Genomic DNA, 19,685 nt, shown 5'->3' on the forward strand with positions numbered 1-19,685 from the left:
CTCTCCTAAGCAGGCATCTTTTCAACAACAAGATGTGTCTTTCAGGAAGCTTTCTGGATGCTTTCCATTGCAGATTTTTCACGAAAATTCAATTGGAAGAAACTCTGCTCCAGATCCAGAAATCACTAGCAGAGCCATGCTCAGCAGCCACTTCCTGTTTAATTGTGAGTTATCACAGATTGCAACCCAACTGCATGGCAGTAATTCAATGCATTTGGTCATCTAGAGTTCATAAAGACAACTTGCTGAAGTTGGAAATGAGCATCAGAATGGGGAAGAAAGAAGATTTAGGTTTGCTTAAGTGTGTCAAAAGATAAAATATTGACTGAGCTGCAGTTGCATGAAGAAAAAGCTTTGTTGATATCATACGTCAGATGAAAATAACTAAAACTCAAATAATCAAGCCTCACAACCAGGAGATGCAAAACACCATCTCTGAACGCATAACATTGAAGCTGATGGGTTCCAGTTGCAACTCTGGTACAACTCTGGTCAGCTAAGAACAGGAAACAGAGGCTACAATTCACACAGGCTCCTCAAAATTTCAGAATAACAGATCAGAAAAAGGATACTTGAACAACATGATAGCATAGTTCCATGTTTGTATCAAACGTTCAGCCTCTGGTGTCGTAATGGTGTTGTGGATGTTTTATTGGTAAAGTTTAGATCCTTTAATCTTTATCTTTGTGATTATTGTTGCTGACCAGTGTTGCACGTAAATGCCGTCAAATAAAGACAGATCTTATACAACATAAATGTAAAAAAAAAACTGATTACAGTTGACTCTTCTTCAGTACAGCTCAATGTTTGTTGATCAAATAATGCTACTGTTAACTGCAAAATAAAACAATATATGATTCAGTTTGGTTAATTCTTTACATATAGTAACACATTGTACAACAGTAACTGTAAATTACTAAGAGGTGATGTGGGCTTTTCACATCTAAAATCATTAATTGTGTATTTTAAATGGGAAAATACATTAATTTGATTTTTGCACTTTGTACAATCCTTTTTTTTCACACCACTTCCCCCATAAAAATGTAATGTTTCTACATTAAAAATCACACAAAGGATGCCTTCAGGATTTTTTTTTCTCTCTATGGCCTTTGAGCGTCTGTTCAACAGTCATCACATTTGCACAAACCTGTGGTGTAAACATTTTATCAGCAGTAGAAAACAACTTAACGTTTTTAGACCTCTCCTACTTTCAAATGTGAGAAAATGGAAAAAGCTGAAGTTTAACAGCGTGAAAACAAAACAGAGAGGCTTGAACAGTAGGGGGTGCTGTGGCATTTATCTACTTCGTTTGAACTCCATAAACCTACAACCAGTTATAAAAAATAAATAAATAAAAGGAGGGGAGAGAATGTCTCAGTCAGCTTTTTCTGCACTAAACATCATTGAGAACTTTGCCATTTAATGCGCTACTTTTTAAATATTAACCTGAAAAATGAGTTTTGATTTGGTTTAATAATGGATTGTTTTTTACTGATAACTTTGCTAAAAATGGTCAAGCTATTATATTAAAATATTTAAGAATAATAGATTATAAAAAAAAATATGGCAGCACAACTTGCAAAAAGAATTAATTTAAAGTTAAAAAATAAAAAGGCTGCTTTATTAACTGTTTATAGAAACATGCGGTTTCACTGTAACAGGCAGCAGTTTTGGTATTACCTCATAAATCGTTCCTTTTTCCATCTTGCTCTATTGATAAAGATGGAATGTGCTGTCTACGCCTTGGAGGGGATTGTCTGGTGTAAGGGAGGGGGGGGTTCGCTGATGGGAAAAGGAGCAGTGGTATGTAGGGACACGCTCATGTTTAACCGCAAACGGCCCCCCGACGCTGGTTCTCACAAGCCCATGCCATTACTCATCACCACAGCTCTGAGGAGTTCGCTGCACTCCGTCTTCATCCCCCCATCCCCCCTCCATCTTCAGAGTAACTCTTTTGTCTGGGGATAAGTCAAGGAGGCAGAGTAAAAACCACCAATCGTGACCCGGTCAGAGAGGAGGAAGGTTCTGACAAGCTTCTGTGTTCCCAGCATTCACAAATGGTGCTGATTTGACATTTAAAAGGCCGTTATTACTGCTCCCCCTCCCCCATCCTCCTCTGCGTGGAGTGCAGGGATGCTGGAAAGAGTGAGATCAGAGAAGAAACATTTCACAGGCCCGTTGGATTTCCACGTTTAAACCCATGGAGTGTTTATGTCTGTCTTTCAGCTGGGCCAGGCCATTCTGCAGCCAGTGTTTGGAGGCTGGGCTTTGCAGGAGACGGCCCCCGTGGTTCGGATCTGGACCCTCTCCCAGGCAAATGTGTCATGACTGATACTGGGATGCTACTTGAGTGGATTTGAGCAATCCTCTGCTGTAAACATGTTGGGAAGGACAGGTTGGGTGATGTGACCATAGAAACAAGAAGGTCTTAATCTCTGTCGTTGTGACAGAGTTATTTATTTAACCTCAGCCCTCTTTATGATTCACTCTCAGTCTAATACACCTGTTGTCGTGTCAGTAATCTGCCTTCGAATCCCTTTTAAAACAACTGGCTTTGTCTATTAACACTGTGACAAGGTGGGGCTGGAACAGGTTTCTGTTAGCTAAAAGACAAATCTGTGGTATTTAAAAAGGAATCTATATTTTAATACTATACTAACAATTATTATGACAAGTATGACAACGAATTATACAGATGTGGACAAATATTTGGCAAGGTTGAGTAAAACACGGTAAAATAAATTCACCATTTATTGCAGACGCTTAATCCCATGCTGAAAAGTTAAATAAAATTGGTTTAGTTTTAACGTCTAATGTTTTTTGCATAAAATCACAGGTGACACGTATTGGTTCCCGAAACAAACCTTGTTAAAGGAAAGTAACTAAAGCCATTTTTATCTTTAGCTTACGTTTGCCCTGGGTTATAAATACGACGGCACACAGAGGCCATTTCTTTGTAGAAACTGGACAGGATCCACGTTTGTCTCACCTCCTTTACCACCCAGAGAGCAGGATGGCGAGGGAGGTAAAAACTCACTGTCAGAGAACTGCAGTAAAGAAGTTATCAAGTTTCCATAGCAACTATTAGACACCATCTATATACCATATATCATGTTTAGTAGGCATGCAATAAAAAGCCTCTTCTGTCCTACTTCAGCAAGCATAAACGTGGAGTTTGTTGAACTCTGGGACTTTGTGCTTTGGCTGTATGAGACTAAGATTGAACTTTTAGGCAGCAAACATTCCAGGTTGTGTTCAGTGTTGTTCAGTGTAATAAAACTGCTTGAATATGCTAAATAAACTGCATCTTCCACCTACTGTTAAGCATGATACCAGGCCTCTGGATCATGGCAATGTCGCAAAAAGGAATAATCAAATAATCATATATCCGAACCTTGTAAAATATTACAAGAAATTGCACAAAGTATTATCACATTAGCACAGTAACTGGGTTCAAGACAAAGAACTGGCAGGGGTACCCAACTTGGATACATAGTGCTATTGATACATGCTTATCAGAGGCGTATTGGCAGTGCATGCTGTCTTATGTTGTAGTGGAAATTTTGATAGGTAAACTGGAATAATAACAAAATGCTGCACCATAGATTCCACCTGAGTGTAACCCCTTCACTTTCCATCAAAGAAGCAATACTTGTAATATTTTAAAGTCTTTTTGATCAATAGTTCTTCAGGTATTCTTAAAGGTTTGGTTTAAGACTTTTGCACAACACTAGATAAGAGTTGAACGGAATAATGAGATAAGGGGGTTTAGTGAAACTCGTCGATGTCGATGTATTGGGAACTAAAAATGACTGTATCTGTATGCTTTAAAATCTTTAAAGCTGTTAATTGCCACTACAGAAGCTGGAAGGAAGTAGGCCATTAGCCATTTTAGTACAACTTAATAGTCAGAGAATAAAACGGATAAACCACGACTGTTAAATTCCAATAGCGGTAGAGCAGGCAGCACATTTATTGGCTATTGGTCCTAGCTGGTGCAGCATGGGGTTCGAGCATGTCTTCTGTCTTAGCTCATTTCCTGACTGATTGCTGAAGTGTACTGGAATAAATTAGAGAGATTCAAACTGAGATTGGAGTGGACTGAATATCTCATTGTAAGAAAAGCCTGTTATATATTACCAGAATTAATGCTGCTGACTAAACTGAAACAAATGGATTCACCACTTTAAGGAACTGTAAAAATACATTTAGTTAAGAAGAGTGACTTTGTCAGAATCAGAATCCAGCCTAAATGACTGAAAAGGACCATTAAACCTTCCTCTGTCTTAAAAATGAAGTTTCCTTCACCGAGACTGGCATCTGACGCTCCTGGATCAGCTGAATGAAGCTCAACGGGGATGACAAGCGCTACCCCCTTCAGCTGCCCACCAATGCCCTCGACACACTTTGGCGAAGGTTAGATCTGGAGTCCTGTCAGTCAAATGACACAAGCACTTTCTCCGGACGAGCCGTGATGCTGTTATTGGTCGGCCCCGTCCGTCGTGTCTTGACCTCCGCTGCCTTTCCTCTGCCTCTTCTCTGCTCTGAAGTAGAAATTTATGATGGCAGGCTTACAAGATTAACAAAGTGTGCTTCGAGAACTTTTCTGCAGCACAGTTAATTCTGAATACTCCCCATGGAGTTGAATCCCTGCCAAGTTGTCGTTTTCATACGTCATTCATTAATCAATGTTTATTTCCATCAAGCGTTTCCTCGTAGTTGGTCGGGTTTGACCAGGGGTCAAAATCTCTCTTTTCACTTCTTTCTTTTCAATAAATATTCTGTCATTGAACTGAAAATGCAATAGGATGCAGATGCAGCTACTGAAAATCCCCAGAGATTTTCAAAAAGTTTGTAGCATCTTACAGAAACACAACAGAGTGTGCTTGCAATAAAGAAGTACAGCAGAACATGTCACACAAACAGCAGTTGTTGTTCTGGTTTCAGACAAAGACGAGCACAGAGAGAGAAGTTTTATAATCAGAAGAGAACTGGATGCGCCCACATGTTTTGACTGACATGAGATCTTTGCAGAAATAAAGCATTTGGATGCCACAGCAGTCGCCAGTGAAAACTAAAGATGGACAGTTTATAGAAAATGCAGATTTGAAAAAAAAAAAAAGAAGAAAAAGAAAAAAAAAACCTGAACCTTTCCAGCCTCCACAGCTCCCCTCTGAGATCCTGCCTGCCGTTCCTGGGTGACAGATGGAGCTGTGTTCAGTTAACTCCTAGCTTACTGCCTCTGTCAATGGAGGGCTCCCCGGGGAGAACGGAGACCAACTGAGGGGCAGCAATGACTCACATTGGCTTTCGCGCCCGGAAGCTTCCTGTGGCACTCGGCCGAGGACTCTGAAGTGGCGAGGGAGGAAGACTCAGAGATCAAACACACATTTAATTGGACCAATTAGGCCCCTCACATGTTTGATCCCTCCTCTGTGCTTTATCTAAGCCCTCTTCTCTGAACAACCCAGAATGACTGACATGACTATAAAGTGGCAGAGGTATGGTCTGACATCTGTATTACTGAGCAGCAGATGGTGGGTCACGTACAGCCCACCATGCATGATGATGTGGCAAAATACCATAACCAGGAGGTATTCCCTTGCTTCAGTCTTCCAGGAAGGAATCTGTACTTTCATTCCTGCTCTCCTTGGAGAAGACTGGGAACAATTGGCCTCACTGGACCCACCGGACTACTGTAATGTCTGGTTTAGACAGGACTGTCTACCTTTTAGACCTCCCAGGGCAGTGGAAACCAGGCCCACCCACGTCCTGCAGAAGCAAAGTGGCTCTGTGTGAGTATACTCCTTCCACACAAAACTGCCCAGACTCTGATCTCAGCAAGGGAAACCTGAACTCAATTTGAGACAAAAGCGACAGGGGAGACCCAGAGTTGGATGATTTGCTTTGTTATTCATCCAGATTCATGGCCCTGACTCAGACCATAATTGCTCCTCCTGTGTAAAGTGTTATTCATACAGATGCAGAAGGGGAAGATGATGAAACAGAGTGTGTGAGAAGGGCGGCAAATGCATTCATACTTGATTACTTGAAAACACGAAAAAAGCCTCTTGAATAAGAGGTAAAGCAACTTCAAGTATGGAGATAGGAAGTCTAGTCACTTTCTCATCAAGCACTTAAAAAGACAGAGCCACAGATGTTTGGAAAAGTAAAGTGACAGGAAGGACTCAAGTGCTCCAAATAAGATCCATAGGCTTAAAGATTTGTCATAAAGTGTGGTTATGACTTGTAGTTAAAGGCAGTCAAGATCTCCTGTAGATAGCAGTCAGAGAGAATCTTCTTTCAACTGTACTGTTTTTCATCTGTAATTAGATTTGCACTGACTCTTGAAAATATAGATCAAAATTCCATCCAGACTGTTTTAGGAAAAGATACTTCTGTGTGTTTCAAATATGCGGGAACTATGCAATAAAAAGACCCAGAACCCTATAATCTGTCCTTAACCCAGCCATTTAACACAACAGAATTAAGTTGTTTGATTGGGGGGAAAAAGGTGTTTTAACAACTACCGTATCTAATGCAACAGTAATACTGTGGTTTTCTACTGTACAACTGCTTGAATGGTTGAAAATAACTCTTGATTTGACCCCATTATGCTGTTAACTCAACTCTTTCATCAGAAGGTTTCTCTAATTCTCCAATATTTTCCCTTACCCTGAAGATATTGACAGTTCATAACCTACTCCACGTTTTTGCTCTTTAAAATAACCAAATTTTCCCTTTGATTAGAGTTTGTTGTGCCGCCTGTGGTGCAAAGCAGAACAGTAGCCTGGTTAAAAGTTGCAAGAAACCGCAGTTGAGTCAGCTAGTTGTTGTTCATAGTTGAATTTATACTTCACAATAGTTCTTTAAAAAGGCTTCTCACTCTTGATAGAGATAATCATCAGCAAGCGGATTGCATCATCAGGAAAAGTGAGTGATAACCTGTTAAATTTTTTGCCTCAGTGAAATAAACAAAACAAAAACAAAAGAAGACTTACTGGAAGAGGGATTATGATGTCCAAAAGACTTAAACACAATGAGATTTATAGGCCTATCAAAGAACAGAAGAAGTGGGTAATGGGGGCATGCAAGCAGGCCCGACCGCAGCTTTCTGCTGACTGGTAAAGGCCTGAGAGGTGAGTCATGGAAGAGAGGCTGAAGGGGGTTCGAGGGCCATTATGAGGGTTAGTGGTGGTAACAGACTGAGCGAAATCGGGGGGTTAGTTCTTGGAAAGTGACGAGTAGATGCTGCTGTACACTTCAGATACAAACACGCGAGCCTTGTCACTTTTAATTTGTTGCTTTTTCCTCTCTGTCACAATATCGGCTGTGGTTTAAGTGTACATCTTGGTGCGCTGTAAAAGTTTAGCTCCAGTTTAAGAAAATGACTGCAAAGTAAAAGTCCCAAAGGAAAGTATTATGCACTAAACCATTGCACAAACAATAATCCCCTCTCTCTCAGGTCTGATTGAAGATGTGATTAACACCGCTGTGCGATGACGTGCTTGCAACGCAGACCTCACAAAACCCTCAGTGGCAGGAAACATCGAGCCCAGGCTTGTGTGACGAAAACAAGCCACAGAGGCCGGTGTGAAATGACTCAACGACTCTTTTAAAGATTAGAGGAAGCTGATGGTGGTCACCACATCCACACATAAATCTACCAGAGCAACGGATTAGTGTTCGCCTGAGGTGAAGAGGCAGAAAAAAACAAGTGTGAATCTGAAAATTTTCTGCTTAGGAGGATAAACTATCCTGTCAGATTCCATATGACAGTCACAGAACTTAACTACAAAGTTTTTCATTTAATTGTTTAGTTTTCTTAGTTAGATTGAAAGCGTCAGTACACTCTGATGGGTACTTGTGAAAACATTAAAAACAGCTAAGCTCAGGGCTGACAACATTTACAGTAATTTAAAAAGAAGGAGTTTCCATCTAAAATGATGATTTAATTTTCATGTGCCCTTAGTTATTGCTGAGGGTAACATCGAAACTGATTGAACAGATTTCTTATATTCAGCCACTCATAATCTGGTCTTCTTAAATAAAACTCATTGCAAACAATTGTCTTTAATTGTTAGGATTATGTTATAATATTGCAGTCTGTGATGCATTATATGGTGTTGGCAGCATTATGCAGTGAAGATGCTATTTTTCAGCAGGATCAGAGATTCTGAAGAGAGCAGATTGGAAGATGGAGGGAGCAACTGAGAAATTAGAAAAATTTGTGGCTACAAAGACTTGAGGACAACAACATCAAGCATCCAGCCAGAGCAACAATAAAATGGTTTAGATAAATGTGATAAAACGGCCCAGTCAAAGTCCAGACATAAGTCCAATTGAGAATATGTGGCAAAACTTGGAAAAAGATGTTCAAAGACAGTGTCCATCTTATCTGACTAAGTTGAGCTGTCTTGCAAAGAAAGAAATTCAGTCTCCACAGGAGAAAAACATGTTGCATTTATTTCTAAAAAGTCTTTTTTTGAGGGGGGCTGAATAAACCTACATGTCATTTCAGATTTCTAATTGAGAAACAATTTTCAAAGTCATGTATAATTTTTGACGTAATTTTGTGTTGGTCAATCACATAAAATGTTAACAAAACACATCAAACTTTGAAGTTGGGAACCAAAAAAAATTTATGCACAAAAACAACAATTTAAAATCAATTATGGATGATCGGCAATATCTTAACCTCATATGAGATACTTTTTTCAGGTTGTTTATTTGGTATTATAAAAAACAGCTTAAGCATTATGTTTTTTAGTGGGCAAAAAACGCAGCAGACTCACTTTGTAATTTGCATTTCTAAACTATACACATGCACAACTCTACATTAACAAGCTTGCAATTAAAGAGACCTGGCAGATCTCAACGAGCTGCTGGAGCTGATTGACAGGAGACATCAGAGCTGTCCGCTCAGATGGCAGTTCTTACCACAAAGGGAAATGTACAGGTGGAGATTTTCTCATTTCGTCTTGATCAACTAGGTTTGTATGATGGTCTAGCATTTCCAGATTCATACTGTTTCTCTCCACTGAGCAAAAAGTTTAGAACTTCTTATTTCCAACTAAGTGACATGAACAGTGAATAGACCCCATTCAGACTAGGGCAGTTATGTAAACTGAAAGAATAAACTAAATAAGACTACATGCTTTTAAAACTGATCTATCAACTGATACAGGAGTCTGATATTTCTACAGATTGAATATAATCCGTACATTATCGGGATCTTGTTCACAAATGAGGGAAGAAGGGAGCGGGAGATCGACAGGTGGATTAGTGCAGCGTCTGCTGCGAAGCGGCCTGTTGTGGTGAAGAGAGAGCTGAGTCAAAAAGCGAAGCTCTCGATTTACCGGTCGATCTACGTTCCCACTCTCATCTATGGTCATGAACTTTGGGTCATGACCAAAAGAACGAGATTGTGGATACAAGCGGCCGAAATGGGCTTTCTCTGTAGGGTGTCTGGGCTCTCCCTTAGAGATAGGGTGAGAAGCTCAGTCATCCGGGAGGGACTCAGAGTAGAGCCACTGCTCCTTCACATCGAGAGGAGCCAGTTGAGGTGGCTCGGGCATCTGGTCAGGACGCCTCCTGGACGCCTCCCTGGTGAGGTGTTCCGGGCACGCCCCACCGGGAGGAGGCCCCAGGGAAGACCCAGGACACGCTTGAGGGACTGTGTCTCTTGGCTGGACTGGGAACGAATTGGGATTCCCCGGAGGAGCTGGAACAAGAGGCTGGGGAGAGGGAAGTCTGGGCCTCCCTTCTGAAACAGCTACCCCCATGACCCGACCCCGGATAAAGCGGAAGAAAATGGATGTATGGATGGATGAATATAACACTTTAAAACTGCCCCAATAGAAATGCGTTAGCTGTGTCAAAGGGTTAATTTTGGTTTATTTGGTTCTGAATGATACTTCTATCATTTTCCTATAAAACCATTTGAACAGTGAAGCTGTTGTGTTCGGTTCACGTTTTTATATGAGATATTTGAAAGCTTCTCTTTGATATTTATTCAACATTAATATGATTCTTTTTTTCTGATCAAATTTTTTAAAACTGACTGTAAAAGGCTTAGTTTGTAGTTTTGAATAATTAAGTAAGTTTTTTTTTTTTTAAATGCAGTTACAATGTCCCATTTGGACTTACAATTATCAAGAAGAGCATAAATAACAGTTGTTCTCTAAAGATAAATTATTTTATTTTATCTTTAGAGAACAATAAGAAACAAAAATAAACCAAAACATTTATTTATTGATGTATAGTTTCCTTCAAAATGACAAAACTATAAAGTACCCATCACATTATTACTTAAAAAAAAACTTATGATATACTGGTATAAATCCATTCACATGACAAGTCATATAACTATGTGTCTTTTCCTTACTGTTGTGTCCACTGCTTTGACCGCAGTAGATGGTACATGTGTCGAAGTTTTATCCTGTGCCTTAAGCACCACACAGCCTTGGGGTCCCAAAGTGATGATGACTGCCGTGCAGCCTCGCCTCAGAAGCTCCTGAGCGGCATGATGAGCATCCTCCACATTATTCACCGAGTAGCTGGTCAGCAGCTCTGCCTGCAAGGAGGCAACCGGGAGAAATTGAACAGCTTTTAGGTCAAGGAGAAAAGTTAGTCACACGTTAGGATTTAAAATGAAAGGTCAGAAAAAACCCATACTGGTGGGGGATACTGGGAGGATAAGTAAAACGCTTGGTTAGGGAAATTCCCAAAGATAAAACAATAAGGCAGCAGTGTGTGGTGTTTAGTGTGCAAGTTAGCAAAGCTTTATTTTCTGCCTTTTGTCATTTAATAAACACAGTAAAATATATTATAGTAATTTATGTCACCATGTCTCTAATTAGTAGCAGCTCACTGTTATGAGTCAGCCTTTTAATTACACAGTGGTCGTGGTCAGAAAGACCCATAAAACACTCTGTGGAAGGCTTTCAGAACTGGACAACAGTCTGCATGCCTCAAATAGTTCTCCCAGGGAAGATCCTGTGACATCATCCAGCTCCAGAATAATAAAACAGTGATAAAGCAGGACCTGATGAGAATCAAAGAAGGCTGGAACCATGGCAGCCATCTTTAGGATTGATTTCTGCACAGACAGAGCTCCTGTTTGTTATGTTTCCCCAACAAACTGGTGTTTGTGTGAACAGATTAATACAGTCTTGCAAAAAAAAAAAAATAAAATAAAAATGTTAAATGACATGCACAGTCTCGTATGCTGAGTTCAGCCTGTGTTTGCTATTATTTCCCTGGTGAGTGGAGCAGCACTGTAACATAATTACTCATTATTTCTACCATGGTACTGGATATCAAATAGAAGAAAGCTAGATCATAATTCAGTTGTAGTTATATCACTTTGACGCTATGAATCAAGATAAAATTTCTTTGGGTTTACAAAAAGATCAAAAGATGCCAGAGGAATGTAATTTCAGACAGTTTTGGTTCTTTGAAGCTACACTGAAGGACAAACACAGAATTCACTTTTCACATTTTGCCACAGTTCAACCACAAATCTGAATGTGATTTACTGGAATAAACCTACATAGAGTACATTATATCTGAGAAGTGGAAGAAACAGAATGCGTAGTGTGGTTCGACAAATGAAAACCCGGACCCAATCTGATAGAGCTTAAACTATTTCACAGAGAAAAATGAAGCTGCAGTGGCTCTACAAAGAATTAACTCGGTGGAGGCTGGAAAGAAATGCACATTTTTTATATTTTTATAGGCACTATTGAACAATCCTGCATTTAAAAGCAAAGACAGAGACTATGTATTGTTAAGCTAGTAAAAATGTTTTATAAAAATGGTGTCAATATTAAACATTAATTTGACAGTGAGTTGCAGGTGAAGATTATTGAAGGACTTCTTCTGACCACTTTACTATTATGTATTAAAGTGTGTGTGAGAGAATCTGTGTCAGACCTGATGGTCCTCAGGTAGAGATCAAAGGTGGTTTCCCTGACTATTAAGCCCTTCAGGATGGCATGTTGGTTGAGGATCAAAGGGTGCCTTGTACTTTGTCATCCCAAAGCCTTTCTTTCTCTCCTCCGTACCCTGAGCAGGGGCATGTCCCTGTGAGACACGCCTGTCTGTGCACGGTGCGTGTCGGCTACAGCGTCCGGACAGGAGGGCCAACCAGCAGCTGACACATGTGGCGATCTACCCGCTTAGATTCACCCAAACTGAGATCTGTCAGAGAGTCAGAGTAAGCGGTGATCTGGGACAGCTCAAAAATAAACCGGTGCTTTCAGAGCCCGCAGCCAACTCGAATGCCAAAGGAGAAAAAGAACCGTTTTGTTAGTCATCGGCTTCACACCAGGGCAGGGAATCAATCTACCTCCCTCTGTGTTCAGAAATATGTGCAGAATTACAGCTCCCTCACTGTTCAGCCATACCGGTGTGTGTGTGCGCATTAGTGCATGTGTTTGCGTGCACGCACAAACACAAGAGGACCTGTTCTCTTTAAAGCATATGCACTAAAAATCTGCTAACAGTGTGGGTGTATTTAAAGTAAGGTACATGTTTATGCATTCAAAACAAAACAAGGCTGTTGTAGGATTTCAATATCATTATTTTTTGTTTTTTAATCACTTAAAAAACTGCAGATGTAAAATAAAAATGCTAAAATGACTATTTAGTTGGAATTTAAATCAGTGTGTCTTCATGAAAGGGTTGTACACTTTAATACATTTCATAAGGGCAATTTTTTAAATCACTTCCTAATTAAACTATCCTTCTCATGCTAATAGATCTAAAAGGAAACTCAGACCTTTCAAGTGACAATCTCCATAATTTAGAGAGCCTGGTGACATATCAGTTTGTAAAGATCAGAAACAGCAGCACACGAGGACAAAACTGAATCTAGTGCCTTGAAAAAAATATTCATATTCCTTGATCATTTTCACAATTTGATACATCACAGCCATAAACCTCAGCATAAAGTAGTTGTGAAGAGGAATGTAAATAGCACAAGAATGTAATAGCACAAATTGCAAGAATGCAATTTGTGTTAAAATCTCTTGAGGGATGTCTCTTCTAGCTTTGCACATCTAATTGATATTTTTTGCTATTCCTCTGCAAAATAGTCAGCTTGAATGGAGAATATCTGTAAGGATCAATGGCTGAGCTTTTGGGTCTTGATCCAGGTGAGAAGTAAATGGCAGGCATGAATCTCAGAAATAATATCCAGCTTAACCCTCAGCAACATTAGCAGTATTTCTGGAATCAGACAACTATAAAAATCTTCATTAGCCTGCTCTAAAAATAGCTGCTTTGTTTGGGTAAGCATATTAGTCTGAGATCTAGAATATCATTGGCTTGAATATTTTGAAAGTAAAGTATATACATACATAAAAAACAATGTGGCTCATGTTCAATAAAAGATTACCATTTAAATTTATACCCCAAAATGATTGCTTTTTTGTTTGGAATTCTATGTAAAGCACCACATCTTTATCTTGGAATATATTCCAGCTTGTCTAGCTAGATCAAAAATGATCTGAAATCATCTGACTGTATGATAAACACCTACTCGTGGGTGGGATGTTTTAGTGCTCTTTCAACCTCTTCCCCCTGCACAGTAAATAATATGACAGCACCTCCATGACCTGACAATCAGGGGGGGAAGAAAGAGAGGAGACATGTTTCGTTTTCGTCAACTCTCCCTTTCATGTTCCCACACCTGGCGACAGCACCTCGACGCCCCGCATCACCACATCAAATAAAGAAACCCAGTTAAACTGACATCCACCTCATCCCCAGAGGGGGGTGACTAACTCCGCCAAAGAGCACATCTGCCCTGTTGTTTTTACTACCATTCCCATCAATCCCTGCCCCCTGCAGCTCGTCTGTTATCGCCTGACAGTTAGTGTTCAGAGTGTCTTGGCGTACATTTTCTGGAGACATGCTTTTTGTCTTTCTGAAAGCTGTGAGTTCATTTGGCTCAATAGATGATTTATAGATGGGCTGACAGGAGTTCATGAAGCAGGAAGCACACATGCATCTGTTCAGAGGTCCATTTTCAACTCACATCTCAGTTTACTTCTGATGTTGCCATTTGGAGATCTTCAAATATATGTTGTTTGAAATGTAAGAGGCAACATTTCAAACAACATAAAAAAAGGTATTTTTTTAGGAGTTTAATTTCTTAAATTATCACTGTGCACTGGAGCTTTTTTGTACATCGATCAGGTGGACATTTAAAACCCATTTTCCAGCTAGAAATAATTCAGAATCAGCTGTCCTAATTAAGTAGCTAATTTGATTTTCTGCCCAATTTACAGACTTTTTCACATTGCGTGGGCTCCATTGTTACCAAAGTAAAAGCTGTCACAAAGTTTAGGTTTGGACTCCACTGAGGGTGCCCCATGTCACTGATCCTGAATGAGTAAAAAAGGGGATTAAAGTGACTTTAACATGGTTTGGTCCTTGATTCTAAATATGGTCTGAGTGCTTCTGAAATTGCTGATTTATTGGAATTTTCCCACACAGCGGTCCCTGGGGTTCACCCAGCCAGTTTATGTGTTGCCATTTTTCAAAGGGGTGACCAGGCAGAGTTAAATAATTACAAAAACAAAGGTCATGACACTATCGTTTTGGCTTTCCAAAATTATATAAGGACACAGTATGTATGTATGTATGTAAATTATGAATCTCAAGAAAGCAATACAAAAACGCAAAAAAAACAACATAGTAACTTAAACAGGCTAAGTTCAGTCTGATTTAATGTCAATGAGAAAAGAAAGTTAGATTTCTTTAAATGGAAAAATCTGGTTTCATATATGTATTGCTTTGCATGGCAATTTCAGTTTTATTGTACATGCATGCCTGAGAAAGATGGAATGATGGTGCATGTAAGTGAATAGTAACATGATCCATGAGTGTTATTTGTGATTCTTCACCTCGGACTCATTACAGCAAAACACATCAGAGACCCTGTAGAAACTGAAATCCAAGTCAGGAACGGCCGGCGCTGGGTTGAAGATCGTCCTTACTGCAATAAGAAACAAAAACCGTCCATTTCATTGATTACTGCGTCAAACGTCAGAACTGATAGCTTGAACAGAGCTTGAAAAATGCAAATGTTCAAAATAATCCAGCCGGTTATACAGCTGTCAGCTTGTTTTTGAAAGGATTTTAACAGTTTCACTTGGTGAGATCTTTTGTCTTCTCCTTTTCTGAGTCTCGCTGCCAAGACACCTTAATTAAACCTTCACTTGGAACAAAGGCTTGCAGGCGACCGCTGGGGATTGCTCTGGAAAGCAACGCTCAAGTGGAAGAGCTGCTATAAAAAGAAACCCTTTAAACAATTAAATTAGCATTCTGTGAGAAAAAGAGAATAAATGGTGAAAAGTGCTCGCATCTAGCAACATTTAGCAGGTTTGCGTGAGGAGAAAAACTTCAACATGAGGTGTGCATATGACCATGTATATATATGTGTCTGTGCGTGTCTGTGTGTGTGTGTTACGTGAGTTGTGACCCTCTCTGCATGTATATGAGAGTGAATTTGTGTGTCACAAGTAATCCTCTGTATGTGTTGCAAATCACTGTCTAATGCATATTCATGAGAGCATTAATGCGTCTAATACCACAATTTCTGTGTATGTGCGAGGATAAGCCCAGCCTGACGAGGTGATTAATTCCGATATCTCTGTGTACAAAATAAAGCCTTGCGCGAGTCTGAGAGTTGGAGGGAAATATACATATCAACGCTGGTGACATCAAAGTCTGTTGTGCAGAAGTGTGTGTGCATGTGTGTTTGCGTGGGCTCAGAAGAGAACAGATGCGTGGGTTTGCACAGGGCTTTGGCCACCTGGCACTTTGAGGTGGATGCTTGGCTGCTGGAGAGTAAAAGTGGAAATAATGTCTGTTTCAACAAACATGAAATACTTCTACTGTATTTGCACTCGTGATCTAAGGAGACCCAACTTGTTTCAGTCTTCCTATCTCAACTTCGGACTGACTAGTTCTCAAGACAAGTGCATAAACTCTGGAAAGTGATGCCTCCGTGTATGTAAAACAAAAACATCTTTGTGAATCTGTCTGCCGAAGCAAATGCTGTTAGAAATGGTGAGTTCATTACTCTGTCTATCCTTCTTAATGTTGCTATTCGATTGCATTATGATGTAAATTAACATGGATTCTGCAGTTTTGATGAAGACAACAGGCCTTCACATTAAAGATTTAAACATTTGTTTTGGTAATAACATTAGCCCTGACTTTATAATGGTGTAGAGCTGCAGTCATATTGTTTCTTATCTTGCTATATATGTTGGCAAATAGGAAAATGCTTATCATGAAGGTCTAAGCATCAGCATTGCTGCCAACTTAGTAACTTTGTGGCTATATTTACCATCTGTTGACACCCTTCTAGCATTTTTTTAAAATAATACAAAAACAGAGACAAATCTAGTAACTTTTTCCTGTATTTAGAGACTTTGGCAACAGCACATAAAGCACCAATAGTACTGCAGCTACAGCAAGCAGTGAGTGCTGCCTTGAGCCCCTCCCTCCTCCAAGGCATTTGCAGGTGATCAGACAGCAACCTTGTCATGCAGCAAACCCAGTCTGCATTCAGAGCATTTGAGACCCACTATGTTCCAACTGACAAAGGACGTAAATATAGTGTAAATAAATTTTTCTACGTCAGCTATTTTAATACTTTTTGTGCCAAAGACTTTGTGATACAGCAACCAAAGTCCATAGGAAATTGTTAAAAGAACTTCAGAACTTCTAGAGAACAACTCCTTTAATAGATTACAAGAGAGTGTGTACATTGGAAAAATATGAAATGAGTGAGATATTGTTTTAAACATCTGCATATTAATTTGGTGGGAAATTATTAAATGAGTTGTTTTATTAAAAGGCAGTAAATTATTTTCATTGTAAAATTCCCACAGAACAAAATAGAATAAGTCATTTGCTTACTATAATCAGGCGTATTATATCTATCTTTAATTTCTTCTGAGAACATTGTATTTTGGTGTGCACTTTTAATACTCTATGATCTTGCTGTAGTTAAGATACACCCTGATGTTCTTGTGTTACTCAAGCTATCATCAATAATCAGATTATGTTTTGTTCCTGCTGTCAAAACAGCTGTTGCGCACAAGGGTGAGTCACTTTATTGTGCAGGTGTTGAGCATGCATAAGATGAACATATGCAAAACATCCATGGAAGGAATCTGATCAATATTCCCACGAGAGCAGCTTGAACGTAGTCCCTCATCCACTTATGCATGGTGTGTCTTCACGTCACGCAGACTGACGTGTCTGTCTGTCTCAGACTGCTTTGTTTTCTAGCCAGGTGTTAATAAAACCACACAAACCAACACAAGCACACGGACACTCACAGCTGCTGGGACAGATGTGGCAATTCTGGGATGTGTGAGTACTGAGTCACGTCTGGCAGCCGGGCACGTGTGTTTCATGACTCTGGGCTTTTTAATGTTGGCTGGTTCAAAGTCTGGTTGCACATGAGCTGAGAGAGCAGCCAGAGGAGTTTTAAGGAAGCACCAAAAAAAAAAAAATTGTTGACGTGGTTGGTTTAGGACGAAAGGTGGATGGAAAACAAGGCCAGCGAGAAAGCAGTGAGACACACAGGAACACGCATACACACAGAAAAGGGATGAGTCATCAGTGAGTATGTGAAAGGGCTTAAAGAGGCTCTAATTGCATCTGGTGAGAAATATAATAGCAGCATCTTGTTAAGGCAGTGGAAGAGACAAAAATGAGTGTAAATGGAAGAAGAATAAGCAGAACTGAGTTTTTTCCATTAACTTCTCTATACTAAATGGTTGGTGGCAATAATTCCGCATATTTTCCTTTCAAATAATGGCATAAATCAAACTTTTTTTCTTCACAGGTTATCCAGACTTTCTAGGAACTGGCATCCGCAGCGAGTGTTGCTCGCTGGTGACATTTGCGTAAATTGAGCGTCGCTTCACCCCCGCGTTATTAAACCCATTAACACCCGTTTCCTCCAGAGAACTCCATTTACGCAACGCTCTGGTGCAGCAACGTCGAGGTGGCATCTTTGCCAAACGTCTGCGCTCGCCTTGCATCTCTTCTGGTGCTTCATGCCAAGCTGACATGGAGCGGAGGGTGGGTGGGTGGGGAGGGGAGTGCGGGGCGCTCGGAGAGGCCATCTGGGTATCCCATCTGCAACACGGTTACGGCTGCGACTCTTTGCTACTGGCAGCCTGCAGCAAGCGATTATGGACGACAGTCTCTGATGACAGGGGTGACAGTCTCCCGAGATGTTTCTGTGACGCGGAGGGCTGCTAATAATAGATTATTAATTCAGTAACCTTGTGACAAAAGAAAAGTGGAGGGTTGAGTTTGACAAGACAGAGGGTGGGGACAAAAAATGAAGCTTCTCAGGTGAAGATGATCGAGAATCCTTATCCAGAAATGGACTTACGGACAGTGTTATTTGCTGCTTTCTTTTACGTTTGGTATAAATTATTATGGTGAAATAATATTAGAAAGCTGTAACTCTGGGATGACTCTTATTTTTACATGTTACTTTCATTCTGTCCAAAGTCACTCAAATAGAAAATGTCAAGTATACAAATCTCCTTTTTCACCATTTTTGCTACATTGCAATGGAGCCTGGCCAGGTCTGAATGACTTAAGTTTTATTTCCTACAAACAAACAAGTATTCTGCCTCCAACATACACAAAGATCAACCAGATATCTCTAACTTTGGTATAATGAATACTAAAGTCCTTAGGACCTATATTTTTCACCACTGTCAGTAAGATTAAAGATCTGCCAAAGACAAAAAAAAATGTTGGATCTACAAAGGTGGAAAGGGCTTTCAGGCCACCAGCAAGAAGCTCTTTGTGAATATGACATCTTCTCAAAGAATAGACTGGGAAATAGAAAGCTCAACATTATAACATCTTGTCCAATTTTGGTTATTCGTAACTCAAAAAATTGTTCTTGGGCCACAGAAGATGGCTCAACTGGGTCGTCACTGAAGATTTGGACAAAAGTAGTGTTTACACACATATCTGAAAACCCAGATGGCCGCCAGACAAGTGGATTACATTGAAAGTGTCTTCAGACCTTTTGGCTAAGAGTTCTGGACACATTTCTTTCCACTGTCCCAACATGAATCCTTGATGACCAATAGCTTTGTCCTCACACACTCCCAGCCAACATCACACAACATACAATAAAGATCTGACTAGTTGATCAAACCTGATGTTTATATCACACAGTTTCATTACTTAAAAGCAAATTTTATTATCAAAAGCATCATCTGTACATGCAATAGTTACACTGACCTTTATTGTCATGAGCCATTTGCAGAGCCTGGAGGGAAGTCTGCAAACTGATCTCCAGCTGACACACCAAGACTTTAGCTTTTCTGATTGCAGTAAGCGCTTGCTGCAGCTCCTCTTCGCCCAAAAGCATGTTGGCACCGGCCACAATTACAATGGCATTTTCACCTGCCCATGGAAATGCAAAAACATGTGTAAGGATAGCAGCAGACATATTTTAAACCCAATTCAAACTCTCAAGCCCGTACATACATGGTAAAAAGAAATTACACCATCTTTAGATTCTAGATATCAGGATATATACCAGGTTCTAAGACACTTTCATTTACACAACAAAGCTTATTCCAAGATGGAATAAAAAATAAGCACACTCTTAGTGT

At 40.0% G+C, this 19,685-nt stretch overlaps 1 protein-coding gene across 2 annotated transcripts in view; it reads right to left on the reverse strand.

The window, feature by feature from the left end:
* rbks (ribokinase) overlaps positions 1-19,685 on the reverse strand; it is a 34,700-nt gene that overhangs the window by 1,148 nt on the left and 13,867 nt on the right. For both annotated transcript variants that reach the window (XM_028000874.1, XM_028000875.1), the window contains exons 6-8: positions 19,309-19,473; positions 14,916-15,007; positions 10,388-10,576 (exon numbers count right to left, since the gene is read on the reverse strand). In XM_028000874.1, the coding sequence (XP_027856675.1) occupies positions 10,388-10,576; positions 14,916-15,007; positions 19,309-19,473 (446 nt within the window). The remainder of the gene's footprint in view (positions 1-10,387; positions 10,577-14,915; positions 15,008-19,308; positions 19,474-19,685) is intronic.

This window comes from Xiphophorus couchianus, chromosome 19 (assembly GCF_001444195.1).
Source record: "Xiphophorus couchianus chromosome 19, X_couchianus-1.0, whole genome shotgun sequence".
Taxonomy (NCBI): Eukaryota; Metazoa; Chordata; class Actinopteri; order Cyprinodontiformes; family Poeciliidae; genus Xiphophorus; species Xiphophorus couchianus.